The sequence below is a fragment of the Solea solea genome, chromosome 6, assembly GCF_958295425.1.
Source record: "Solea solea chromosome 6, fSolSol10.1, whole genome shotgun sequence".
In the NCBI taxonomy this organism is placed as follows: domain Eukaryota; kingdom Metazoa; phylum Chordata; class Actinopteri; order Pleuronectiformes; family Soleidae; genus Solea; species Solea solea.
In genome coordinates this window covers 24,459,493-24,486,594 of record NC_081139.1, presented here as the reverse complement: position 1 = coordinate 24,486,594, position 27,102 = coordinate 24,459,493, and the positions used below count along the sequence as shown (strand labels likewise).

At 39.5% G+C, this 27,102-nt stretch overlaps 2 protein-coding genes across 12 annotated transcripts in view; both read right to left on the bottom strand.

Annotated features, from left to right (window-relative positions):
* Window positions 1–20,143, bottom strand: part of cita (citron rho-interacting serine/threonine kinase a) — a 46,825-nt gene extending 26,682 nt beyond the window's left edge. For 10 of the 11 annotated variants that reach the window (XM_058630863.1, XM_058630868.1, XM_058630867.1 and 7 more), the window contains exons 1-12: window positions 20,029–20,143; window positions 19,683–19,814; window positions 18,429–18,570; window positions 17,429–17,604; window positions 15,485–15,586; window positions 11,786–11,928; window positions 11,112–11,205; window positions 10,829–11,035; window positions 9,577–9,730; window positions 8,134–8,323; window positions 1,071–1,176; window positions 791–934 (exon numbers count right to left, since the gene is read on the bottom strand). In XM_058630863.1, coding sequence (XP_058486846.1) covers window positions 791–934; window positions 1,071–1,176; window positions 8,134–8,323; window positions 9,577–9,730; window positions 10,829–11,035; window positions 11,112–11,205; window positions 11,786–11,928; window positions 15,485–15,586; window positions 17,429–17,604; window positions 18,429–18,570; window positions 19,683–19,793 — 1,569 coding nt within the window. In that variant the 5' untranslated portion in view covers window positions 19,794–19,814; window positions 20,029–20,143. Of the gene's footprint in view, window positions 1–790; window positions 935–1,070; window positions 1,177–8,133; window positions 8,324–8,435; window positions 8,522–9,576; window positions 9,731–10,828; window positions 11,036–11,111; window positions 11,206–11,785; window positions 11,929–15,484; window positions 15,587–17,428; window positions 17,605–18,428; window positions 18,571–19,682; window positions 19,815–20,028 lie in introns of those variants that run through there. The other variant, XM_058630872.1, reaches the window with a different exon arrangement.
* A 1,885-nt stretch (window positions 20,144–22,028) lies between these two features.
* LOC131460402 (beta-crystallin B3-like) lies at window positions 22,029–25,684 on the bottom strand. The gene is made up of 6 exons (XM_058630874.1): window positions 25,457–25,684; window positions 24,977–25,058; window positions 24,610–24,725; window positions 23,336–23,468; window positions 23,116–23,258; window positions 22,029–22,346 (listed from the first exon to the last, which is right to left on the bottom strand). The coding sequence occupies exons 2-6, from the start codon at window positions 25,049–25,051 to the stop codon at window positions 22,088–22,090; spliced, it is 726 nt and encodes a 241-aa protein (XP_058486857.1). The 5' UTR covers window positions 25,052–25,058; window positions 25,457–25,684; the 3' UTR covers window positions 22,029–22,087.
* Window positions 25,685–27,102: the final 1,418 nt, after the last annotated feature.

The following is a 27,102-nucleotide window of genomic DNA, read 5'->3' as shown; positions in this document are numbered from 1 at the left end:
AAACTACGGCCAGCACGCACCTGTCTACTCCCGCTTACAGTCTGTCCAAGATCAGTTTGGAACACCGATAAAACGGTTCCAACAAGATGTGAGTACACGGTAGAAAGTCTCTTTGCACAAAAGTGAAACTTGGCAGACATTATGAACTCCCCGTGACATTCACTCCCCTGCACTTCACCGCGACTGTACTCTATCCTCGTCATAAAGATCATTACATGGATGTGGGGATAAAGCTGTGCATAGAGAAATGATCCAGTCTGCGTTGGATACGGAGAGTCCAATAGGATAAGGAGAAGCTCTGCACCCTCGTTGTCTGATGCGTTCGATGAGATTTTCCTAAATATTTTCATAGATTTTTAATTGATTTATTCTTGAAGCATGAATATTAATCTATATAATTGCAATGCCTTGACTTTAGTGAGGTAAGTAAACACAGTTCCAGCCATATCAACAAAATTAGATAAAAAAAAAAAAACATGGTACAGCATTGGTATAATAATTTCTTTTGGTGTTTCGGTTTTCAGCCAAGTGTTTCCTGATTTTCGGTTTCGGCCAACAATTTTAATTTCAGTGTATCCCTAGCAATTATGCACTTAAACATCCTTATGTACTAAACAGAGCTCCCCCTACAGTTTCATATTTTCACGTGTTGTATGTGTCTCCAAAGCTGTCAAATCAGGGTAAAACTGCATAGTTCTGCTTTAATATCAACCACTTAAAATGTACCTCTAACAAACATATAAGCTTTTGTAAAAAATTATTATACTATGTCATCTTTATTTTGACTCACGCTGCACTCAGTGATGTAGGTGGCGAGGTCTTGCTCCAGGATGCTCCTCTGAGTCTCTGAAGCCTTCAGCTCCACATCCTTCTGTTGGAGTACTGATTCCAGGTCAGTCATTTTACGCTGGAACCTGGAGATCTCCTGCTCCATCTGAATCCACCAGAGAAAATTGCATCATAACTACTTCAGACATATTTAAACATTTTAATGGATAGTTTGGCACCAAGGAGCAACAAAAAACAGCAAATCATTGCATGAATAGCAGTAAAAGAAAGTTTTCCTTCACCTTGTGACATTTGTCTTGAGTTTCCTGTAGTTCCCTGCTTTTAAGGTGCAGCTTCTTTTCCATAGAATTCGCCTTTGCAGGAGAATTGAGGCCAGCAGACACTGACCTGAGCACATAAACATAACAATCTTTTGTATCATTTAAGTCACAAGAAAAAGTGTAAATAATGAAACTGTTACAAAATAGAAGAGAAAACCCAACAGTTCACATAATGAGCAAGCACTAAGCATCATTGGAAAGAAAACCTCGCCTTTAAAAAGGAAGAAAATAAATCTGACAGAACCAGAATCAAAGATGAAAGAGGAAGGCGGGGGTAGAGACAGATGACGAGAGAGACCAGGAGCAGATATACAGAAGTATCCAGTTGTAATTTATCCACACAGTAGCATAGAATGTTGAAAAGATATTATACTGCTATCGATTTTAATCATAGCATAACTATGATGACAATACTACTAGTGCTAATACAACTGGATCGGGATCCTGCAGCCCAGAGAGAGTGTGAGGGAGTGAGTGTGAGTGCACCACAGGAGTTCCCCCAGATGTCTTTCAGGTTTCCCTAAACCAGCACCAACTACAGTATAAACTTCATCAAAAAGGAAGGTTTTAAGTCTCAGTGTCCACCTCTCAAATCGACACTGGGAGCTGGTTCCACAGGAGAGGAGCCTGGTAAGTGAAGGCTCTGCCATCCATTCTACTCTTATAGACTTTGGGAACCACAAGTAACTGCATTTTGGAACCAAAGCAATCTGTTCGGATGACATGGGAAAAAATGTTCTTTAAGGTATTACATAAGGAGGATTTTAAAATTAAATTCTAAACTGTACGGGGAGCCAGTGTAGAGATGCCAACATTGGAGTGATATGGTCTCTGGAATTAACTGGAGGGTTTTAACTAGAGATGAACCAAAATGTGGCCAACAAAAACATATCGGCTGATACACCGAAACAAAACGACCGAAAAAGGAAGTTGTGATGACACATGCAAAAACTGTGGCGACTACGCGCCTGTCTATTCCCGCTTAGAGTCTGCCCAAGATCAGTTTGGAACAACGATAAAACCGTTCCAACAAGATGTGAGTATGCGGTGGAACAGCACCTATTAAATGCTGGAAAGTCTCTTTGCAAAAAAGCAAAACTTGGCACATACAGTGCAGATTATGAACTCCCCACGACATTGACTCAGATCTGTACTCGATCCTCGTCATAAAAATCATTACTTGGATATGGGGATAAAGCAGCGTGTCGAGAAATGATCCAGGCTGCACACTTCTCCGTAATTTCTTACGGTGTTTCGGTTTTGGTCCATGTGTTTCCTGATTTTCGGTTTGGCCAACAATTTTCATTTCGGTGCATCCCCAGTTTTAACAGACTTATTGGAACATCCTGATAGTAAGGAGTTGCAGTGACCAATCAAGATATATAGCTAGTTTTTCAGCATCCTAAGGACAAAATGTTTTTAATTTTCTTAATGTTCCACCGGTGAGAAGAAGGCTGTTCTGGAAAATAGTTTTATGTGGGAGTCAAATGACATGTCATGGTCAAAAATAAATCCAAGGTTCCTTGCAGTGGAACTGGAAGCCATGGTGATGTAATCTAAAGTGACAATGTGGTCAGAAAGAGTTTCTCTAAGGTGTTTAGGTCTGACTACAACAACCTCAGTTTTGACTGAGTTTAAAAGTAGAACGTTGCAGGTCATCCAGGACTTAATGTCTCAGAGACATTCCTGGAGTTAAACAACCTGATTTGTTTGTTCAATATAGCTATGCGTCATCTGCATAACAATGACGCGTGTGGTGCTTTCTAATAATATTCCCCAAAGGAAGCATGCACTGGGTAAACAGTATAGGCCCAAGCAGTGAGCCCTGTGGAACGCCATTGTGTGTAATGAGGTATAATCATGAACAAACTGGACTATCAGATAAGTATGATTCAAACCAGCAAAGGGCAGTACTTGAGATCCCAAGAGTCTGCTCCAGTCTCTGTAACCCAGAGGTTTCAAATGAGTAACTTCTACGTTTTTGAACATTGTTCCATGTCAACAAGACACTTTTATTGTGACATTCTACAAAATATTGCTATGGCGAACTTATTAAAGAATATTGTGATGTAATTTTCAACTCCCAAAAAGTTGAGCTTATTTCACTTGACCGGCCCCCTACTGACCAGAGTGGGCACTCACTGGCCCCCAGGTTATTTGAGATTGAGACCCCTGCTGTAACCGATTGGATTAATTACAAACTTAATCACCAACTGCTTTGATAGTTTTTTGATTAATCAACTCATGATCTCTGATTTTTCTGCTTCCTGTGTATATATTTCCTGGTGTATTCATTCCACATAAAGAAGTCATCAAACTCAATCATTTTGGTTTGTGGACAAAATGAGGCATTTTAAATACACAATCATTTTGAGGTTTGGGAAACACTGATCAACATTATTCAACATTTTATGGACCAAACAACTAATTGATTAATCAGGAAAATAATGGACGGATTAATCGATTATGAAAAATATTAGCTACAGCCCTAAAATAGTGTCCATGTTCTCTAAGTGTGCACTTCAATAATAATAGTTGATTTATTATAATCAAGAGCCACATTCAAACCTCATTATTAGAGAATGATGCTATATTATAATATTGACCTTTTTCAAAAACGAAGGAAATACAAAACTTTTTGAAATCCTATTTATTTAACCTTCATTTTACTAAGTCAGACTGGAATGTCAACTCTTATCTCAATCAGTGAAACAATTTGTGAAATCGTATCAGCTACATTTCTCAAATCATATCAGCTAACCAGAACACGATTGACAGACAGTGTCATATCATGGCATAAACCCACATGATTTAACAGCAAGCCTTGACAGTATAATAGCTGTGATTAAGATGGCTGAAATGAAGACAGACAACACCCACACATCAGAAATGAGCAACACTGAGAGCATCAAAATAGAGACTGTCTACTTTAAGAACAGTATGTTGAAGTGCATTTAGACATAACAATAAGGCATTCGGCAAAGCCTTTTAGAAGGGAGAAAGAACAGAGTATATTTTATTCACTGTGGTTTATTCAGGGTGAGACAGATTAAATTAAAAAGACCTGGGAATATGAGCTGTTTGCCTGACAAAATAATGCTCAATATGAATTTAGGCTATGCCCAGTGCATCTATTTTTTTCTTGTGTAGACAAAGTCCCATTTTGTTTCCATTCTTTGGGAATAATTTAGATCACAAAGTCAAATTTTCTCATCTTTGCCCAAAGGAAAGGGCGATTCTGAATATAAGACGAAACACATTAATGGGTCTGAATGAATGACTTCACAAATACTGCAGAGGGACCTTTAATAAAGTTGACTCAGACTGAGTCACAGTGTTAAAAATAATCACAAAAGCAAGTGCTGCTCCCTTTGCCTCTCTGCAGAAACACCCCCTGGAACACACATACACACAGAGAGAGAGAAAATATAATATTGCCTTTTCTACAAATATACTATGTATACAGAGATACAGAGCGTAGGCAGGGAGTGAGAGCATTCACAAAAACACACTTGGCTCTTGTCACTAACAAAGACAGTAACAACCCAAACAGTTTTTTTGTTTTTTCACATGTCTATGAAGACTAATCAACCAGGGAAATAAGAGTCGATCACTGGAAACTGGACTCAAGCCAGTCCAGTTTCCTATATCTTCACTCTTGAAAGTCATTTTCAAAAGAAGAAAACTAAAACATAATTCCAAGTGAAACAGTTGCCAATTAAAAATGTCACAATATTCTCTGGTGTCTAGATGAAGAGTCAACTTGTGAATGCAACTGAAAATATGTCAATTTAAAGTCTAAAAAATAAATCTCATGTTCTCACATTTGCATCAACAAGTGTCTCCTCTACACATTAAAAAACATGTGGTTTAATTCAACTCTTAATGTTTAATGATTTATTCTTCTACTTAATCAAACAACTTTATTCACTTCTTTCAATCTCTATAAGCAATAATTTGTAGGAAACATCAACAATGTTTGAGGAGAGAAGGTTGTACTTATTTTCACTGCTCTATAGAGCTGAAACATTTACTCGATTCATCGATTATCATTATTATTATTACCGTTTACTAAATAAACTATTTTGATAATCGATTAATTGGTTATCAGCTTTTTTCATTATTAAAACAAGATTTCTGAATGTTTCAGTTTCTTAAATGAGAGTATTTTCTGGTTTCTTTGCTCCATAAAACAAAGAAATCATTAAAAACTGAATTTGCTTTGTGGACAAAACCAGACATTTGAGAACATCATCGTTTCCAGGTTTGACAAATGCTGATCAACATTTACTCATCATCATTTCATTGTTAACTATTTGTATATTATATATATTTCCAGATTGTCTACTTTATTATTGTATTATTTTATTTTATATGTTATTGCCTATTTTACTGTTTTATTTAAATCTATATCTTAAGCCCTTGTTTTCACTCATGCTGTATTTCTATATCACTTTGCACGGAGCATCTGGAACGAAAACAATTTCCCCTCAGGGATTAATAAAGTATTCTGATCCTGATTCTTTAATGTTTTCTGACATTTTATGGACCAGACGATTACTCGATTCAAAGTGAATACAATCGACAAATGAATCGACTATGAAAATAATGGTTAGTTGCAGCTCTAAAATATTTGGCCACCCTTTTTCTCACTGTGGAATATGGGAATTGTCATGTCTGTGATGTGAAGGGGGAATAAATGAGTAGCCAGTGCAGACTGCATTACTGAAGAGAATCAAAGAGAGACACAGACTGAGGGAAAGTATGCAAGTTTAAGGTGTAGCAGCACCTTAAACTTGTGTACCTAATCAGGTACACAAAAGGAATAGACCCTTATGCAACAAGGCTATGGCAGACTTCACCCCATTCACGCAACAAGTCTCTGTCGGCCTCTGTTGGTCATACTGGCAAGTGCAAGTGCAGAAACACAAACAGACGGACACACAGAGCCACTAAAAACAATACTTTACTCCCATACAAGCATGCACAGTGCAAACAAACATAAGAGATCAAGATACACACACAAGCAAGTCTGCAAAGATAGGAAACACTGAGCCATTCTAAAGGAACTGAAAAATAAATGTTATTTATTCAAATTTGCAAATCAATGATGACTAATATTAGTAAATAATACATTATAACAATTTCTTAAAAATGGTTAACTGCTGAGATACCAAGTCAAGGCAAAACTGTCCTAATGAGGGTGCTAGATGAAAGGTCAGCTGATTATTAAAATCATTAGGAATTGTCCTTAGGGGACAATAAATACAAATATCATAGCCATCTGGCAGCAACCATGACTGTCAATGAGTTCAGTAGCTATCAAAACATTCTATTGTCAACTATTGTCACGTTTGTCTATCCATCTCTATTACTGTGTTAAATTATACCTCAGTGGGGCAGCCACTAACAATTATTTTCATAATCAATGAATCTGTTGAATTATCTCAATTAATCGAGTAACCTTTACAAATTAAATGTTGAAAAATGTTGACCATTGTTTTCCTAACCTCAAAACGATGATGTTCTCACCAAAATTAATCAGTTTTAATGATTTCTTTGTCATATTCACATTTAAGAAGCTGAAAAATAAAGAAATCTTGTTTTAACTATAAAAAAAACATTCAAACTGATCAATCAATTATAAAATCCATTGGTGATTCATTTAATAATCGATTAATTGGTTAATCGTTGAAGCCCTCTACCTCAGAAACCTTGAATTACTCAAAAAAAGGCAGATTTTCCTGGAAGTCTGTGAGCCACCATGCAAAGATGATTTTCTGACAGGAAACCACAGTCGGCTGTTCAAAACTGAAGGCAAGCTGTTAGAGGGATTTTGTTGTTGCATTTTACTAATGAGGACTCAGACAGGCAAGTTCACAGAGAATGGAGAGAAGAAAAAAAAAATGAAGCAGAAGTAAAGCAGGAACCCCCCAAAACAAATTAGTAGCATTTCATTGCGCCTGACTCTGCATTCAATTCTCTTTCCTTTTTGGCATTGTAATGGAGAATATGTACACACATGCATGCATGCACCTCCAACACAAATCTGACACATTCTATGAGCTCCAAGCTTTTCATAATCACATAAATGCAGCCTTGCATCTGATAAAAACCATGAACAGATGACCGACGGTGTAACAGCAGCAAGGGACAGAGACATTAGAAGAGGGAGAAAATGCGAGGAAGAGATGAGATGGGTAAAGATGGGGGTGGGGACTGGGGAAAAAAAAACCATCACAGTAGTAACCATAGAAATAGATTCTCTTTCCCCAATCTGAGCTCTCATCCTTTTCCCCGTCTAATCTTCTCTCGATTTTTTCTTTCCTTTCTGTTGCTGCTGCTGTCATGATCCGCAGTCTCCGGCACCATTAACCTGCTGAAGCACTGCCATGGGGCAATGATATTAAACCTATTCTCTTGGATTATTATCAGGGGTTAAGAAGCCAAACACCATTAGGGATGATTACAGCCCCCAAAAACATTTGCTATAATAGTCAGGAGCTTAGCAAGCTGCACAGTATCGGGGAGTATGTCTACGTGTGAGGTTCCACCTCTCAGCCAACCTCATTGACACACTCAGCCGCATACCAATCAGTGCCTATGGCACAATAACGCCACTTCGTATCCTCCAGTCCACTCATTTGATGCGTTTACGCGTGATGCCAAAGCAACAAAAACAAGAATCATTAGAGAGCATCAGAGAAGAGGGGGATCCCTCCTCACGCTCATTTCTTGTCTGACACAGCATATGACCAAACCCTTTTCAGCCCCGACAGGCAACACTCTAATGACACGGACACAACACCACCTGCCCAGGGCTCCACAGTAGGTCACCTGAAACATGGCAATCAAGAATTTGTTGCCGTGGTAATGAGCAGTAGCAAGGAATATCACAGGGTCTTTAACTAACAAAGGTGTCTTAAGAGAGGGGGCTCTGCTTTGACTACAGGACAAATAGGGTTTGGGTTTAAAAACAGGGAAGAAGAAGAAAGAGAAAGCTAATTAAACAGGTAGTACTTACTCAGTTTTGGCCAATGCTGTCAATGCTCCGCTAAAGAACCAGCCTAGAAAGGGCAGATCCTGGCCCTGGAAGCCCACTGGCTGAGCTCCTCGTTGGGCTGCTGAGGCTGGCCAGGGGGCTGCCTGCTCTGGCTCCTCAAAATTGGAGGTGTCATCTTCAGCGTGCAATGCAGGAACAAAAGGCGGGAGAACTGCAGGAGAAAAGGATGAGAGGAGGGAGTAAGAGGGGGGGCAAGGAAAAGAGGAAGCAGCGACAAACAAGGTAGTAAAAAAAATGGTAAAAGATAAAAAAAAAAGACATACAAGGAGAAAGGGGAGAGAAAGAAGGGGAGGAGGAGAGGAGCACAGCAGTGTGAGCCTAGAGTGCGGTAAGTCGCGCGTTTATGCACATGCTGCCTCTCAGTCCCTCCTTCCCTCCCTCCCTCCCTCCCTCCATCTCCCTCTCTCATACACACATGCTCACTCCCTCTCCCTCACTGCAGCAGAGCTAGCTAATCAGCAAGAGCAAATGCTGAAGCATAAAGCGCTTTCTGTGGTCAATTCAAATTCAAATCAATAAACCACGGCTGCATTCTCTGATTTATGTTGATATTTATTACTCAAACAACATAAATCAGTCAATAGATAAAATCCAGAAACAGTTTGTTTACACATACACAAATAAGCCTATAGTCAAACAACAAGCATGTCGTTTCACAACAACAACAATTAGATTCATTAAAATTCAGCAATGATAGGGATATTATAAATGGGAAACACATCAGGTGATGCAGTGGACTGATTATGTTTCATAATTGCTTCATTATAACCAAAAAGGTTTGTCCATTTGGAAACAAGGTATTCTGTAGGGAAAAGCAAACACTCATCACCCCTGAGCAACATATGAGATTGACAGAACCACAGTAAGCTGCGGTTCTTCACTACTGAAGTCCATGAATGTGAATGTGTGTTTCCCCACAGCTGGTCAAGTGAAAAAAAAAAAAAAAAAAAACTCATTCAAATCAGTGCAGCCTTAGATTTAATGGCAATGACGTCCAACAAAAGCACACGCATTTCCGCCCCAGAGAGCATGTCTGGTGTCACTAGCGTAGAATTATTTGTGCTGCGTCTGTTGATAAGCAGATGAGTTGCAGTTCTTAACTCAGGCTGTGTTGCTGTGTCGCGGCCCCCTCTCCATTTCTCCTCCCCCGATAAAGAGCTGGCCCACTGCCAACGGCGCATAGAATCTCATTATTTTACTACTGACAACACGGCTGGCTACGCAAGCACTGTGTGGTGTCTGTTCCAACCACACACTTACCTATATTCTAAACAAGGCTGGTGTCTGACAACAGGTTGTACGTCATTTGTCCAATAATGTCTATATATCACTAGATTATCAATTCTAGCCAATTTGAGCAGTTTTACAAGACAGACCGTCTCAGGGGAAAGGGAATCTCCTCACTGTGTCTTAAGTTGTTCCAGTCAACACTGGAGAAGAAAGTGTGACAGCGGAGGCCCTGGAAACCCAGTCGCTCTTTGGCTCCACACAGCAAGCTCTGCACCAGGTCTACAAGCTTCCTAGTGGCCCGCGGCTCCTCTGGAAATTTTAGAAAACGCTGTGGGCAAAGGACACAGACACAAGTATTCATGAAATGATAAATATGATCAAGAATTAGTTACATCAAGGAAAACAGATGGCATACCTTCGCGTGACTGGACTGGAAATGCTAAATAGGCAGTTTAGTTATTAAGTTATCAATTCATAAAACAGATTGGCAATTTCATTAATAATCAGTCAAGAGAGACCGCAAAAAAATTTTCAAATAATAATAATGCATTTCTTTTTTCCAGTGCAACAGTGAGGGTGCATATATTTCCAGTATTTAAGTATTGACTTCTTGAGTACAAGTCATAGAAATATTATAATGCAACTCCTTGGGCATCTCACTGTACCCTGTAACACTAAAAAAAACAAACTAATTCACAGATTCAAATGTACTTAAAATTTGCTTCGCTGTTGTTTTTTTTCTTTATTTTATACAGCAGGTTTTTTGGTCGCCATGTGGTTGGACTTTTAATTAATGCTTCATTTATGTTTTGATTTAAGAGGGGTTGAGCCTATTTGTCCTGTTTTGTGGGTCATGTTGTATTTTTTGTTCAATATATAAAGGCCCTTGTCTAAAGTAAATATAAAAAGGCATATACTAAGGTGGTGAGGATTTTAATTTCAAAACAATTATAATTCTTGTTTTTATTTAACCTTTAATTTACCAGGATAATCCCATTGGATTGCCAATCTCTTCTTGGCAAAGAGGCAGCAGCAGCAAACACACACATCAACAAAGACAATTAATTCAAACAAAGACAACAACAGACATTAGAGAGCCTAACAACAGAAACCCAAAAGCAGTGATAGACCAATGGTTTAGATTCTAAATAATTGTGTATAAAAGTGCTGGGAGCACAGTGAGTAGTGTCCGTCAATTAAAGCAGACAAGTTTGTATCAAAGTATACTTTACAAACATACTTTGTATAAGCAGTACATTTAATTTTTGCTCGTAAACCTTCCTAAATCTTACACACTGGAGCTTTAAAGACCAATCGTAAGTGTTGTTCAATAAACTATAATTAAGCTAAGCAATTTTGTGTGCATTGCCATCAGGTTTGGTAAATAACGACCCGTGTGAAGCCTCTTCAGATGACGTTGTTGTACCTGAAAGTTGAGGATGTTGTGAACGGTCTTTGTAGAAGTGCCATCAGAAAAAGGTGACCTGGAATAGATCATCTCATAAGCTATGACCCCAAGAGACCACCAGTCACACTCCACTCCATAAGTGCTATGAGAGTTGCCGTTCATTGCTGTCAGGACCTCAGGAGCAAGGACGTCGTGGGAGCCAACAGGCACTGTGGAAGCTGCTACCTGGAAACGCAACAATAATGTCACCACTCAATAATACTGTACTTAATACAGAGAGCAAACTCTGTAATCTACTTACTGTTCTGTTAGCAGTCAGTCTGGCAGCTGATCCAAAGTCTGCCAGCTTAATGTGACCGGTCCGATCAATGAGAACGTTTTCCGGTTTGACGTCTCTGCAAGTGGACAGTAAGATGATGATGATTTGTTGATGATCCAAGAAGACTACCAAATTATAATCTTTGGTCCCACATCATAAAGGAACATGCCAACCCACCTAGAATACTACTACTACTACTACTACTAGTACCAGTAACCAGTTGACATAGAGTGAAAGGCTAGGATTCTAACCGGTGACATTTTTGCTGTGAGGCAACAGTGGCCACTGCTCTACCATACGACCCTCAAAAATACCAATATAGTCAAAATAAAGTGGATTTTTCAGCCCTAGAAGTTTTTAAGTATGATCCAAGAACCAGCTAGGGGAAATCATATAAAGCAATAACTGCTAAACACGTTTCAAATTGACTTTCAGTATCCATTATCAAATCCAGTGAAAATAATCACCTGGTGAGGCTTAAAATACCTATATGAAAAATCACAAAGATTATTAAATTAAGAATGCTTTAATTATGAAATGCATAAGTAAAGGAAAATCAGGACGAGTTCTTTTGGATTGTACAAACCTCCTTGACGTGTTTCACACAAAAGCAACAAGAAAGACATTTTGCTTGATTCAGTCCTCTTGTGTCTCACCTGTGGACGTAGCCCAGCTGGTGGACAGCATGAATGGCCTCCACCAGCTCGGCCAAATAGAACTGAGCCATGGATTCGTCGAACTGATCCTCGTATCGGTTTAGCAGGGACATCAGGTCACCACCTGGCAAGTACTCCATTGCCTGAAGACACATTTATAATGGGATATATATCACAGTGAGCAATGAATAAGTGACAGCATTAAAACTATGACCAGCACTAGACTTAAAGTGTTAAAAAAAATTTGTCATTTTCAAATCAAAATCCCAGTTTGAATCAGTGCTATTGACAAATCGTGCTAGCCCTATCGCAGGCTTTGTAGCAAAAATGTAACATGGAATGGAATATCTTAGTCCACATCCACAGTGGTCTCTCTCGCTCTCTTTCGAGCCACATCTGAAATGTGTCATTTTGATTCCTAAATTAATCGACAACTATTTTGATAATCAATTAATTGGTTTTTTCATGATTAAAACAAGATTTCTGATTGTTTCAGCTTCTTAAATGTGATTATTTTCTTCATTTGAGAGCCTTATTATTATTATTTTTTAACGTTTTCTCATATCTTATGGACCAAACGTTTACTCGATTAATCGTGAAAGTTATCAACAGCTTATCACCAGCAATAACACTCATATGTGCCACATTTTATCCTCTAAATTAACATTTTGTGAAATGTCATTGACAAAATTGCCGTGCTATTGAAGAAGACCCAAAACTAGCAATTGAGTTCATTACCTCCTCAAGAAAACAGAGTTTTTTTGGCAACCAGCTGAATCGCCCCCTGGTGGCTATCTCATAAATTTTGTACTTCCACGTTGGCCGCCTCCATCAAACCGGAAGACTATGTCCTCTTTTTATGCATTCCAACGACGGACCACACATGTGTTTGAGCTTCCATCAAAGCTCTATCTAGCTAAAGCTTAAAGGGGGGTTCTCTTCATTACAGATTCAGTTATGTAACATCAGGCACTACTGCAGATCTGTGATACTGCAGTATAAAGACAATTCCCCCACAGCTAAAAACACAACACTAATAACTGAAAAAATCCCTGTGGTGCTTGGTGTTTGTGATCTCAGGCTACAAGCAGACATGTTTTCAGGAAACATGCCAGGACAGACAACACACCTCATGTTCAGATATCTATTTTTTTTTTTTACTTAAACAAAATAACCTTGGTCATGTTTGACTTCAGTTCTCTCTTTTTGTGCTGTCTGCACCCCGAGATGAAAGCCAGTGGTCAGGCTGATTTGAGCTATATGGAGGCGGTCGTACAGCCATAACAGGCGAGAACCCCTGGTGCATGAATGGTCGGCGAGTCTGAATGAACAGGAGCATTCTCCAGTGTTACCTAGCAACAGGGAGACTGGAGCCTCTCTGACACACGGATAAAGATGGATGCTTTGTATTTTCCTCCATGCTCAGTTAGGGAGCAGGGTGAGACAGGGGTAGCGTGAGAAGAGGAGGAGGAGGTAGAAGAAGAAAGGAGATGGACATGCAGGTGTAATGGCAGAAAGTATACAGAGTATACAGTATAGATAGAGGGGGAAAGGCTTGTTCTGACACCTTCTGCCAGTCAGGTGAAGTTTAAAATGACACTTGACTTCATGAGTCATAAGACACTGGTAGGACTGAACGATTTTGAATAAATATCTAATTGGGATTATTTTGACAAGAATTGCGATATGATTCGCCATATCAGAGGGAATGCTAATCTTTCCATCATTATTCTCATTTCCATTTCAAAAAAACGATTTAAAATCATTACTGTGGGATTTGTGCAGCGCTGTGAGAAACAAAGATGTCCTCTTCAGTCTGTAGAATAAGATGTGTATAGATCAAGACAATAATTCATCTAAAACGATATTTTGACACACATTTTGGCTTAAACATTTATTGCACTTCCTGCAATTTGATAATTGGAGTAGGCTGTATTGCAATTTCCATAAAATGTCGATTCATTGTTCAGCCCTATTAGACAGACACCTACATTTTGGTGATTGAGTCTATTCAACCATACTTAAATGCATTAATTACGGATACAAAGACCCATGTTTATTTTAAGCTGGTTGGGAAAACTGTAAATAGGGATGGCGCGATACAAATATTCTTCTCCCATAAAGAACAAAATTAACAGACCACAACATGACTCAGCGAAAATGCCGTTACTGATTTTTATATACAATTTTACAGTGTGTGCATAGTGATGCATGTGCTATATAGGCTTTTTGGATTGGATTGGACATTTTCATCCGCCCGATATCTGATCTGGTGATTTTGACCGAGTATCGTATTGGCTCATCTCGCTCATAAAAGCCAACACACAGCACCTCAGATATTACCATCAATGGATGCATCAGCATCAAATCATGTCATTGATATTAACTAAATCCTCTCGACTCATTACTGTAAGGTGAATTTTGTTGTGTCCCCACTTCAAAGCATCTCTTCATCGACAAACTTGTTCCTCTCATCGCTTGCTTTATATCCTGTCCTGAAGCAGCTCATGTACTATTCTGACTGATCCCACTGTTTTATTAGTCACATTATGGCAACCACAGCTGTGAAAGAAATAAAAAAGGATTAACATCATCACCCTTATTGCACCAGCGTTATGCAAGACAAAAGCCATGTTATCCTATGTGCATGACACACCCAGAGATACACACACAACATTGACGTCCTAGGATCAGGACAACTTGGACGCATTAGAACTTTTTGCAGTTTCAAATCTGAAATTTGAAGTCAGTTCCATCATAACTTTTTGAAGCTAATCTGCTTGCAGGCAAATTTATCTCCCTGTGTCTCCTGCTGAGCCTGAAGAAGCTCCAACGCATACATTCTCACAATCCTACAGTTGATTTCAAAGCACGTCAGAGGAAAGAAAAAGTTTAGGGTTGGAAGGAGATTACAACCTCGGTTGAATACTTCTTCTCTTCATTAATTCAGATGTTTACCAACTCTTGTGATCAGTCGTCAATCGACACACACTGACAGTGATCACATACACTCTAATGTGACACACTGTGGCTTCATCCATCTGTTGTTAGTCCAAAGCTTTAGACGAGAGCTGCAACTAACGATTATTTTAATAATCGACTAATCTGTAGATTATTTTCTCAATTAATCGTTTAATGTTGACGGTGTTCGTCAAACCTGGAAATGATGATGTTCTCAAATGTTTTGTTTTGTCCACAAACCAAAATGATTAACTTTTAATGATTTCTTTGTTATCCAGAGCAAAGAAATTAAGAAAATATTCACATTCACAAGCTTAAACAATCAGAAATCTTGCTGTAATCATGAAAAAAGCTTTGAAGCGATGAATCGATTATGAAAATAGTTTTCGATTTATTTAGTAATCGATTAATTGTTTCAGCTCTACACAAACTCTAACGCTGATGAAACATTCCTTTCACACTTATATTGTAGATGATGTGATATTTCACGATTGCTATGCGTCTGTAAGTGTACAGCTTTTGAATACATAAAGACTGAACTTTATTACATTGACTTTATTACAAAACTATTCATTTGCTACAGAAATTATTGGTAAATGGTTTAAGATATTTAATGTGGACTGAAATAGCCTTGTTTGGCAAAGTCACAGTAGTATCTTTTGTAATAAAATCATTATTGTAAAAAACTAAATAATTTACATCCGATGACAAGTTGAGGCAAAAACTATGATTTCTCACCAGGTAGACATGTTCTTTATCCTGGAAGGCATAGCGAAGCTGTGGGATCCAGGGACTGTTGCTCAGAGCCAAGATCTTTCGCTCTTCTTCATGAGAAACCTCCTGACGAGAAAGAAAATAGAAAAGAAAGTCAAGCAGCAGGCATTAAACTAATACCAGCTTAGTTGAGGACTAACTTTGTTGTAAGGAGTGTGACAGATATATATAAAAATCAATCTACGCATAAGAAGTGAACACCTTTAGGGCTTCAATTGTGCTTGAATAAATTCTAAACTTTCTGGGTTTTATTCATTTAATTCATATGAAAACTTAATCCACATTTCACACACACACATAATGCATGCAAGTGACATTAGCAAATGATGTCTTGTCCAGGCATGTTAGGCATTTCATTATATTGCTAATTTCAGATGACTTCCTGTCTCCAGATTTGGGGATTATGCAAATTGGACACTCTAAATTGACCATAGGTATGAGAGTGGATGGTTGTTCGTCTCCAAGTGGCCCTGTGATGGACTGGCAACCTGTCCAGGTTGTTCCCCGCCTTTCGCCCTATGTCAGCTGGAATTGTCACCAACAGCAGTAGCCCCCCCCACATACAGTACATTCAACCACACAGCACCCCCCAGTGGGACCTTTTCAGACTGCAGTTTAGGGACCCAAAATAGATGCACACAAGTGTCCAACAGAGATACACTGCCTGGCCCACCTGGATTTAACTAAGCAAATAGGTAAGGGGTTGCTGCAGTTGGTCAGGTCTAGGTTCAGCAACATTATGTGCCCAAAGAATGAGGTCAGCTGACTACCTGAATATAAGGAAACCAGATTATTCCATCAATGCATTTTTTTCTTCCCTGATGACATGGGCATATTCTAAGATGACAATGTTAGGATTCATCAGGCTCAAATTTTGAAAGAGTGGTTCAGGGAGCATGAGACATAATTTTCACACATGGATTGGCCACCACAGAGTCCAGACCTTAACCCCATTGAGAATCTTTGGGATGTGCTGGAGAAGGCTTTGCTTCAATACAAGATCTTGGTGAAAAATGAATGCAACACTGGACGGAAATAAATCTTGTGACATTGCAGTAGCTTATGGAAACAAGGCCACAGTGAATGAGTGACGTAATCAAAGCTAAAGGCGGTCCAACGATGTGACCCTTTTTTTAGGTGGCAACGTTTTTTTTTGGCCAGGCAGTGTATAACATCATGGATATAAATGTCAAAACATGACACATTCACAAAAGTAAGGCTTTGTACACACTTTCTCTTGTGAAAGCTGCACTGTGAAACCTTTGGCGATTTTTGTTGTTGTTGTTCTTGTTTCAGTCTCTATTTCAGTCACCTGTTTACAGTTGTCTTGCTTTACTACAACAATGTTGCTGGTGCTTCCCTCTGTCTTGACATTAGAGAAATCCCTTCCTGTGTGCAGCGTGGGAATGTTGCCGAATGACACTGCTACTTATGGCGTATTTCCATCGGCTCTAATCACCTCGTCAGGGCACAGTTTAATACAGTCCTGGAGCCAATCATATTATGTGAAGTCATTTGACAATGGTTTGATTCCAACAGACATTTGTTTATATTTAAATGTTACGCACTACAGTTTAAATATTACTTCTTTTTTTTAATATTCATGTTTACTTGGTGATACATGACAGTTTGTAGTGGCTAGCAACTAGTGGCACGCATTGCATATTGGACTTTTCAACACATTTTTATTGTGTGTATTTTTAATTGGGCTTATATTGGACACTTCCGCTATGCATATTTTAGGACCTTGTACAGTATGTAAATGGGACTTTGAGCACCATTTAAAAGAACTATGTAAATAAAATGTATTATTATGACATAAGCTCAATAGTCACATAAACAGATGCACGTTATGGCCAAACAACCTGTCACAATATTTTCTCAAAATAAAAGTATGGTTAATCTTACATTTTCTTGAGCGCGCAAAATTGTCTTGTCCATGACTTTCAGTGCACAAACGTCTCCAGTGGCTTTCTCTCGAACTACTTGGACTTCAGCAAAGCGTCCACGTCCCACCACCGCACAGAGTTCAAAGTCATGAACCCCAGGCTGTAGGTCCCGCAGCTCCGACACCACGTCAGAAACTGTTTCACACACAAAAAGACACAAGACAGAGGTTTTAGAACGTTTTTAAACACATCAGAAATATGAGGCTATACTATGAATATATCTACAAATATTTAAAAACTATCTGGCAAATACTGAGGCTGATATTTCAAAAGGCCACATGGTCGGTGTAGTTAGCGCTCTTGCCTAAGAGCCGGGTTCTGCATGGAGTTTGCATGTTCTACCCATGTGTGTGTGGGGTTTCCTCCCAGTCCAAAAACATGCAATATGGGGATTAGGTAAATTGGACACTCTTAATTGACTGTAGGTGTGAGAGTGAATTATTGTTTGTCTATATGTGGCCCTGCCATGGACTCGTGACCCTCCTGTGGAGGATAAAGCGGTAGAAGATGGATGGATATTACACTAGGGAAAGGGAGTGAGGATGAGACACTACAGTCATTAAAGTTGAGTACTTTAACGACTCAACACTAACATCCATATATTAAAAAAATGGGATGTAGAATGTATGTTAATGGGATGCAAAATAGGAAATTAAAATATACTGAATAGCCACTAGCCACTGCAGCGACCTTGGGTTTTGTGAAAGGCGCTATAGAAATTGAAGTTATTATTATTATTATCATCATTAGGGTGCTGGTTGCAAAAAGAACTCTTGCCACTTGCTCAAATCTAATGATTTATTCCATTTTCCAGTTATTTCTGGACCATAACCTACTACATAATATAGGATTAATATAAAATAGGACTAAAACACAATAATGCAAAAATCTGGAATAAATACAAACAAATGCAAGATTAATATGAATAAACAACAAACAAATGTAAAATGGATACTTACACTTGTTGACAAAGTTTGCCACATAACTTATCCTCATGAGCTCTGGGGAGGTGCACTCCTGGTAGAGGAGCAGCAGAGCCTCCAGGAACTCTTCCCGACCCAAAGTGCATCCTCCCAGCTGCCCACGCAGGCTCGCTCGACCCTGCAGACCAGCACATGAACAAAAACAGGAAGTCAGATACTGAACAAGTACTATTGGCAATTTTGACCCAATTAAAACTGGATATGTGTTACATATAAAGTCATTCATATATCCCCAACTTCACTCTTTCTAGGACAAAATTACATCACTTTTTCCATTCATGTGTATGAGGCTGGTTATTAAAGGTAACTACAACATTGTTAATTGTGAATATCTGCAGCTGAATTGCAACTAAATCCTGTTGCATGATTGTTATATGCTTTTTGTGTGCTACCACCTGCATGCTCACACTAATACAGCAAGTTCTCGTGTATTGTTGTGCTGTCACTTGTATCGTGTATTTGCTTTTGTTTTAGAGCTTTTAAGATGTGCCATTTTAGCTTATAGCACCTGTGTTGACATGGCAAATTTTTATTATTTGTTATTATTCAGTGTTTTAACAAAGTAACTAGTTGCAACTTGAGTCTAGTAATTTTACTGGTTCTTATTTTGCTTTTCAGGGAGACCATTATAACACCTGGTCATGGACTGCATACCAAAACTAGCCTTAAGCAGCTGGAGCCAATCCCAGCTGACATAGGACAAAAGGTGGTGTTCACCCTAGACAGGTCATCAAAGGGCCTATAAACTGCGCTGCCCATGCCAAATAATTATAATACATTATAAATGAACAGCTTAAAACGTGTGTGATTTATTATGCTGTCAATGGCTGTTTTGTCAAGCAGTTTTATATACTTTTATAGATGAAAATGTATATAGATTTATAGATTGTGCTATATAAACAAAAGTATTATTATTATTATTATTATTATGAATTACAACTAGACTGTACATAATTCCAGTTTAAGATATCTTCATTTATCCTGGAAATGTAACTAGTAAGAGTTCAACTGTTGCCATTTACCCTGGAATGACGGAGTCATAATTCAGTTGCAGATAGCCACAAACATATAAATACATACCACAATCATGTAATTGCGGTTATACGAAATGTTCAAGAAGAATTGATGAAAAGATTCCTCCAAAACATTCCCACACTAGCTATTAAATGTTTCACATTCTAGCCAATACATTAATGACATCAGGATAATTGTTTATTTTTGACACTTTACCTGAAAAAGCTGGTTGAGTCGCGAGCTGCGGCTGGCGATGGGGTCAGTGGATGAGGAGGAAGGCAGCAGCGTTTTCAGGCTTCCCTGACTCATATATTTAAACTTCAACATGGCTTTTTAACTAACATTTACCTGAAAAGGAGTGACAACATTCAGTTGAGGTGAGAATAAGTCTGTGCGGGACCAACGTAACGACGACAGTGGTGCGTCATTTATCAACAATGCGTCTCTTTAGCATGCTAAACATGGCTAACGTCTTTTTGCTAACGTCGCTCGCGGATGCAAAGAAAGTAGCGTCAGTCCAAGCTTTTACATGTCCCTAACGGAGCGATGTGTCAGTACTCACCTTGAGCCATGAGAGGAAATTTTACTTCTACACAAAATACAACTTAGTATTGTGTGTCTGCATAATGTTTCCCTCTCCGTCAACGTTGCTTCCTGTCAACTTTCAAATTTTGCGCGTTGCCCGCCCACATGTCGAGCGTGCTGAATGGAGGTGGCGAGTGATTGGACGTTTAGATTATTTGGGGGCGGGACTATGAGTTGTTTTTAACCAATGACAGACGTGTCACTGTTTCCGTTCAAGCACAGGAACACAGGAAAATCTTTTTTCAGGACAACAAATCATAACAGTCTACATACTGACCCAACCTAAATCCCAATTGACAGCTTTTGCACATGACTAAACTACACATACTGTCACCTTTATAAACTTTATATTGTGTATTATATGGTATTTTTATTATCTTATCTTTTCTAATAAAAACCTTTTAAAATCAGAGCAGATTAATGACATCCATGAAGTGACACATTTTGTACATCAGAGAGCCTCATGTTCCTTTTCTTTTATATCTATTTACACTTCATGGACTTTATCATGAACGTTCTCATTACTATGAATATTGAATATTGAATATCAGTGGTTGCTTAATATGCACAAACATTGTATGACCCAATGCAGAACTCTCCTTTGTTTTTCTACCCCATTTTTATTTAGTGTTGAATGTTTGAGGTAGTTTGAGAACTAAATACAAAGCAGCAGAGACAGAAATGTCCTGCCCTTTATTCATTGTCATATGTCATTTTGTTTAAGTCTAGCTTTTCCTTGTTTGTTTTGTTTGCCGTGTTTCACTTTCATCGGAAGTCAGAGCTGGGAGTGACGTCACCTCAGATTTCATGATGTTCCAGAGAGAAGTCGGAAAAAATTCTGCGTTCCATTTACATCAGAACGGAAGGCAGGACCGGGAGTGGCGTCACTCCTGAGCTCACAGTGTTCCAGTTAAGAAGTCGGAAATGCAGACGTTAGGGTTGCCAACTTTCTGATGATAAAATAAGGAACTAGGAACATTGCACCTGCCTCCCCCCCATCTACCTGTACTTTGCTACATTACCCCCACACTCTACACCAGGGGTCTCAAACTCAAATGACCCGTGGGCCACTGACGGTCTCGTCTGGTCAGTCGGGGGCCAGTCAAGTAAAAAAAAAGCCCAACTTTTTTGGGAAAAGCAACGTTATGAGTGGACGTTATGAGCTCATATCATCAATATGCCATATTAATTCCTTTTTTGTATATGTACTCTATTGCCTCTTTTGAGCTTTTCTGTCTTTTACTTCTTCTTCTGTCTTTTATCCATTATTCTGTACAGCACTTTGCTCCACTGTGTTTGTTTTAAAGTGCTTTACAAATAAAGTTGGATTGGATTGGATAATTTCAAAATATAAGTGGTTTTTAAAAAAACTTGATATTGTTTGGAGGGCCACATGAAATCGATTGGAGGGCCACATGTGGCCCCCGGGCCACCACTTTGAGACCCCTGCTCTACACACTATGTGTGTGACTGATTTACTGTGAAACAAATAGAACAGAAGTGCTATTCACTGTAAAAATGCCAGAAGTATGGTGTCAGCCACCTTGGATTTCTGAACTTGGGGTACATGAGGTTGCTCTGTTTTTGAGTTCAAAGTTCCCTCTTCAGGAAAGCCTGTGACCTCCATGTTATTTTTGCTCACACAAACAGCAGAGCAACATGTCCACAGATAGAAATAGAACAGATTTACTGTCAAACAAATGAGACAGAAGTGTTACGAACAGTAAAAGTAGCGGTGTTTGTGTGGTGGCAGCCATCCTGGAATCCTACAACTGGTTCCAACGAGTTGGAAATTGACTACAAATTTTGACTACAAATAGAACACACCAATATGCACTCACATTCTTACACTCATTCTCATGTGTACACATAAAACGATGCACCTTATGCGTAATGAGATGCAATAAAGTGCAGATTACCAAAACATTAGGGCCAACATTATTTTATTTCCAATATAAATGTTTCAGCGTTGTCTGTTTCACTTTCCCAGGGCTACATGGTCAGCAGTTGCTGAAGGCGGTGCTGGAGGTGAGGCATTAAGGTTTGGGATGAGTTTGTGCTTTGGGAGTAGGAGTAGGGCTGGGTTTGGGTTTTGGGTTAGATTTAGTATTGGGATTAGGAGGCGTAGGGGTGGGGGCAATAAAACACCCTTTCTTGTGCCACTGCATGTCCCGCACACGCCGTAAGGACTGGATTTGTGGTTCAGTGGCTCCCCAGTCATTCCAATGGTTGAAGTCTCCATGCTCAAACACAAACTGTCTCCCCCTGTAACCTGGATACATGTATCCCACCCATCTTTAGAAGGAAGAGAATGGTGGAATATCACGTTAATGGGAATTCAAACTGAACCACAGGATGTTTATAAAGAATACAGGGTAACACTCTACAATAAGGGCACATTCATTAACATCACCTAATGCTGTTAGAAGCATTTACTTATACTTGTAATAATTACAGTTAATTAATGTTTTAACTAACACATTATTAATGTTATTAGGATTAATGAAGTTATTAATTACTTGATTAATCAAGTTGTCTATAAAGCTTTCTGTAGAGTTTAACATTTCTTTCTTAATTCACATATAATACACACACATATAATTACTATAACTGAGCATTTAAGCACACTTTTCCTTTATTAATGCACCTTGTGACCATTATTGTAAAGTGGGAAACAAATGTTTAGTATCTGTGTGGTTGTTTGAGGCTCACAAGGAACATTTATAAAGATTAACAAGGGTTAATATGCGGTAAATTGTGTTCATGTGAGGGTTATTTAGAGTCTTTTTCAGTATTTTTAAGCGATGTGTGACCCACTGTACAATAAGAGTCACAAGGAGCGTTAACAAATGGTTAATAAATACTTAGTTATATTTAAACAACGCTCATTCAGTAACCCTCTAAACAGTTATTAATGTGTCAAGTGACATTAACAGTAGCTTTATAAACCCTTAGATGTAGAAAAACATTCAATTAAAACATTAATTAACAGTTAGTAAATGCTTATTACATACGTTAATGAATGGACCCTTAGTGATATTGTGAGTGGGATGTTTGAGCTTACGTTCCACTGATAGCCTTAGCGCTGGCCACACGGTCCTGGAAACCATGAGCCCACACACTGGGCACATCATCATCAGTGATCTCCATCTTCCTGCCCTCAAAGCCTGCATTCTCAAACAAGTGCAGCTTGTGATCTGGACTCTCCTGGAGAACAATTCAACAGGTTGTACAGGCGTGTTGCACAGGTCACGTCCGCTACCACTGACACCCACAATACTGACCACTTTCAGGGGCCTGAATGAGCTGAGGCCATAGCCACTCGGGCAGCTGGTCCAAGTGCTCCAGCGAGGATACTCTCCTTTCTCCAGCACAAACTGCTGTCCTGCAAAGTCTGGACACTCACACGCCACCCACCTGAGGACATGGTACAAATGCATCATGGGTAAGGGCATGCACTCATTCAGAGGAAGGTTGACAGTCTCAGTTTTTATATGCTTAATGCTGATGCTGAACATTAGTGAGGGTGGATTGAAAAGTTAATGTGCTGACTTCAATTCAACCTTTTGTGATACTAACTGTATTGTTTCCTTACAGATAACCCAACATTACTAACTGAGGACTCGAGAGACATTTTTTGAACGTGGACAAAACTTGGCACCTTCATGCTGACATGGTTGCTACCATTAGGGGATGATGCACTGGCTTCATCAACTGGCCTTGAAGATGACCCAAGGTCCGGACATCCCGCCACAGCCACCACCAAAGAAAACATTGATGGTGTTCAAAACATGGTGATAGATGACAGATGTTTGACTGTCAATCAGATGGCCAAAGCTGTAAGCATCTCCCATGAAGGAGTGGAGAACATTGTGCACAGGGATCTTGGCACGGTGTGGTGTGGTACTCCTGGCTGCTCATGTCGCAGAAGACCCTGACACGTTTCGAAGCAGATCCATCCAGCTGGTTTTCCTAAATGTTTCCTAACACAGGATGAGTGTTGGGTCAAAAAGGCAGTCCCTGAAGTCGAAATATCTGCTGTTGAGGACTTTTTTCATCATTAGGATGAGAGCTTCTATACCAAGGACATCCAAGTGCACCAATAAAAGAAGTATTAGAGCGCAGGGGAGACTATATTGGAAAATAAACCATTTTTGGTCAAAGTCGACCACTGCATAATGATCAGCCTATGAACTTTTCAGCCCACCCTGATATATTTCCTTCACTGGTTATAATTTAACAGTTTAATTATAACAAACCAAACACATAATTGCTTCACTGAAATAAACATCTGCATTTTGTGTCTGAACCAGGGTGTACATATTTATTTTACATAACAGTGATGTGTAAAGCAAATATTAAATAGACATGGGTAATGAATGAACCTAACTTTGTCCAATAAACAATAGTTTTAGTGCACTTTAGTGGTCTTTATGAAGTGTTTGAGAACAAAACATGTGTGAACTTGCATTAATTAATATCAATATCAAATCAGCCCAATTAACGTCTACCTCTAGAAACAAAGGATGCAGATGAAAGGTAAAACTGAATCACTCACGGTCCCGACTCCACGATTATCGAGCCAACTCGCTGCATCTTCTCCCACACCTGTTCACATTCACCAGACAACTCCAGCTTCTTTCCACGGAAGTTCTCAAACTCAAAAACCACCAACTGCAACAAAGGAAGTGGCGAGTTGTTTTGAGCACAAGTCTCGTCCATCATCCATCATCAATCATCCATTATTCATCATCCATCATCCATCAGCCATCTTCTACCGCTTTATCCTGCACATGAGGATTGTGGGGGTCACACCCTGGACAGATCACCAGTCCATCACAGGGCCGACATAAAGACAAACAACCATCCACTCTCACACTCACACATACAGTCAATTTAGAGTGTAAACAGATTTTTTTTTTTACCTTATATGTGAATCCTGCACCTCCCTGATCCTTTTCTGCAGGCAGCTGCTCTGGTGTTCCCTGCTGGTCTGTCATTTTCCCTCTAAAAGCACAACCATCATATAGTTGTTGTTTTTTTTTATTTAACCTTGATTTCTTTTTTCTTTTCTTTTTTTTAAAAACTCATTTAGATTAAAAATCTCTTTTACAAGAGTGTCCTGACAAAGACAATATAGGTTAAGACACAAACACAGAACATACACATAATACAATATAATATAGCCTACAGAGAAAATAGAATAGAAAACAATATAAAATCAAATAATAAGCACATGTCACATGTGTTTCCTGCGACAGAGGAAAGCTTCTTTTTTTTTAGTAAACAAAATTGTATTTGCATATTTATCTTACTCACGACATTACCCGTGCACACTCAATATAAATGGTACGGAGAGCATCAACGCAGAAGGCCAGACACGGAGAGGAAGGGTTTCCTTTTACCTGGTTGGCTTGTACTTCACTGCACCTCGTGCAAGCCCTGCTCTCCTTCTTTCCACTTTCTTTTGTGTCTGTCTCAGGTTGAGCGTGTACGGTGGTGCAGGCCTGGTGTGCAGGTCAGTGGAGGACAGTCGGGGCGTATTTATGCTTTATTTCTGGCCACAGCAGCAAAAAGCATGTTGATGCAGCAAGTCTGTCTCACCCATTGTGTCCGTCACACTGCATCTCAATAGGCTTGCCCCCTCTGTCCCTGGCACACACTGCCCAGCTCTGTCCACCCTGCCATGATGCTAGAGTGGGCACACACACACACACACACACACTCACACACACGCGCGCACACACACACTGAGTGCCAGCCCAGAGAATGAACAGAGATCAGTCTCACTCAGCACAATCAGCACCGCTCAGCTTAACCTTAGACAGCTCATGGGTAACAGGAAAGGAAATAAGCTTGTAACTGTAAGGTTGCTGGCTCAAATCCTGGTATGGTCTAATAGTATGTTAAGACACACCCTGCTCCAACACACCTGATTCAGATCATCAACAAGCTCTGCAGAAGCCTGGTAACAACATGCAGGGCAGTGTTCCCTGAGGACCAGGGATGGGAAACACTGGGTTAATGCACAGGGTTTCAGTGAACAGAGCCACTCTTCCTTGTTATTTCACCCCACAGAGTGAGAAGTATTGTTTTTGGTGGCTCTGTCTGTGCTTCCACACTTGTTAGGCTTGTTAGAATTTGTGACAGACGCACACGTTGTCCAAGGATTTTGACCCTGACGCTCCACCGTTGCGCCACAGAGTCTGTTACACATTTCAGGCCGACAGAGGCTGGCGGGTGAATGGGGTGAAGTCTGCCATCTCTGATTGCCTTGTTTGAGTTGTAATCTTCCAGTTGTGGAGCTGGGGAAACACGGTGACACAAAATGGCAGCCTGTGTAAAGCAAGGCCCTTACTTTAAGTACATATAAAAGGCTAATTCCAAGGCAACAAAAAACAAACAATTTTTAAGTGACCAGACACATAATATACAAACATCCTTATGGTTTAGTTGATTTAATTTCTGCAAATAAATGTCACATACTGGACCTTTATCTGACTTAATACTATGTCATGTTACCCTTATGTTGATCTGGAAGCTTCTGCTCACAGATGGTGCACCAGCACCATGTTTGTGACACACTATTCGCTGTCACTTAGCCTTTGAAATAATGAAGTACTTAACTATCATTAAAATGAACAATTCTCAACTGAGCTACACGTTTGACACTTTTCTATAGAGTGGTTGACATGACATGCACTGCTGACGGGTTTTCATTTCACTTGCACTCATCTGCCACATTATTCGGTACATGGGATAATCTGACGGTCTGCTTTAAGGAGACATGTTAAGAATTCAGAGATGATCTTCATGCACACGTCGGTTGTTATTTGAGCTACTGTTGGAAGTTATTGTTGCCTTTCTATAACCACTCACCTCTGACCTCCTGCATTGAATATGCGTTTTCTCTCTTTTCAACAACACTAGAGAAGAATGTGGATGAAGATCTCAGTAGATCTGCAGTTCCTGGAACACTCAGACCAAGGTCACCATGACCGTGTCTACATGCCCAAACACAACAGAACACTGCCAGGTAATGGGCTGGTTT

Coding starts and splice junctions, on each gene's coding strand:
- LOC131460402 (XM_058630874.1), bottom strand. CDS start 25,051: ATGACAGACCAGCAGGGAACACCAGAGCAGCTGCCTGCAGAAAAGGAT. Junction 24,726..24,976: donor GTGCAGGATTCACATATAAG/GTAAAAAAAAAA, acceptor CCTTTGTTGCAG/TTGGTGGTTTTTGAGTTTGA. Junction 23,259..23,335: donor CATTCAGGCCCCTGAAAGTG/GTCAGTATTGTG, acceptor ATTGTTCTCCAG/GAGAGTCCAGATCACAAGCT.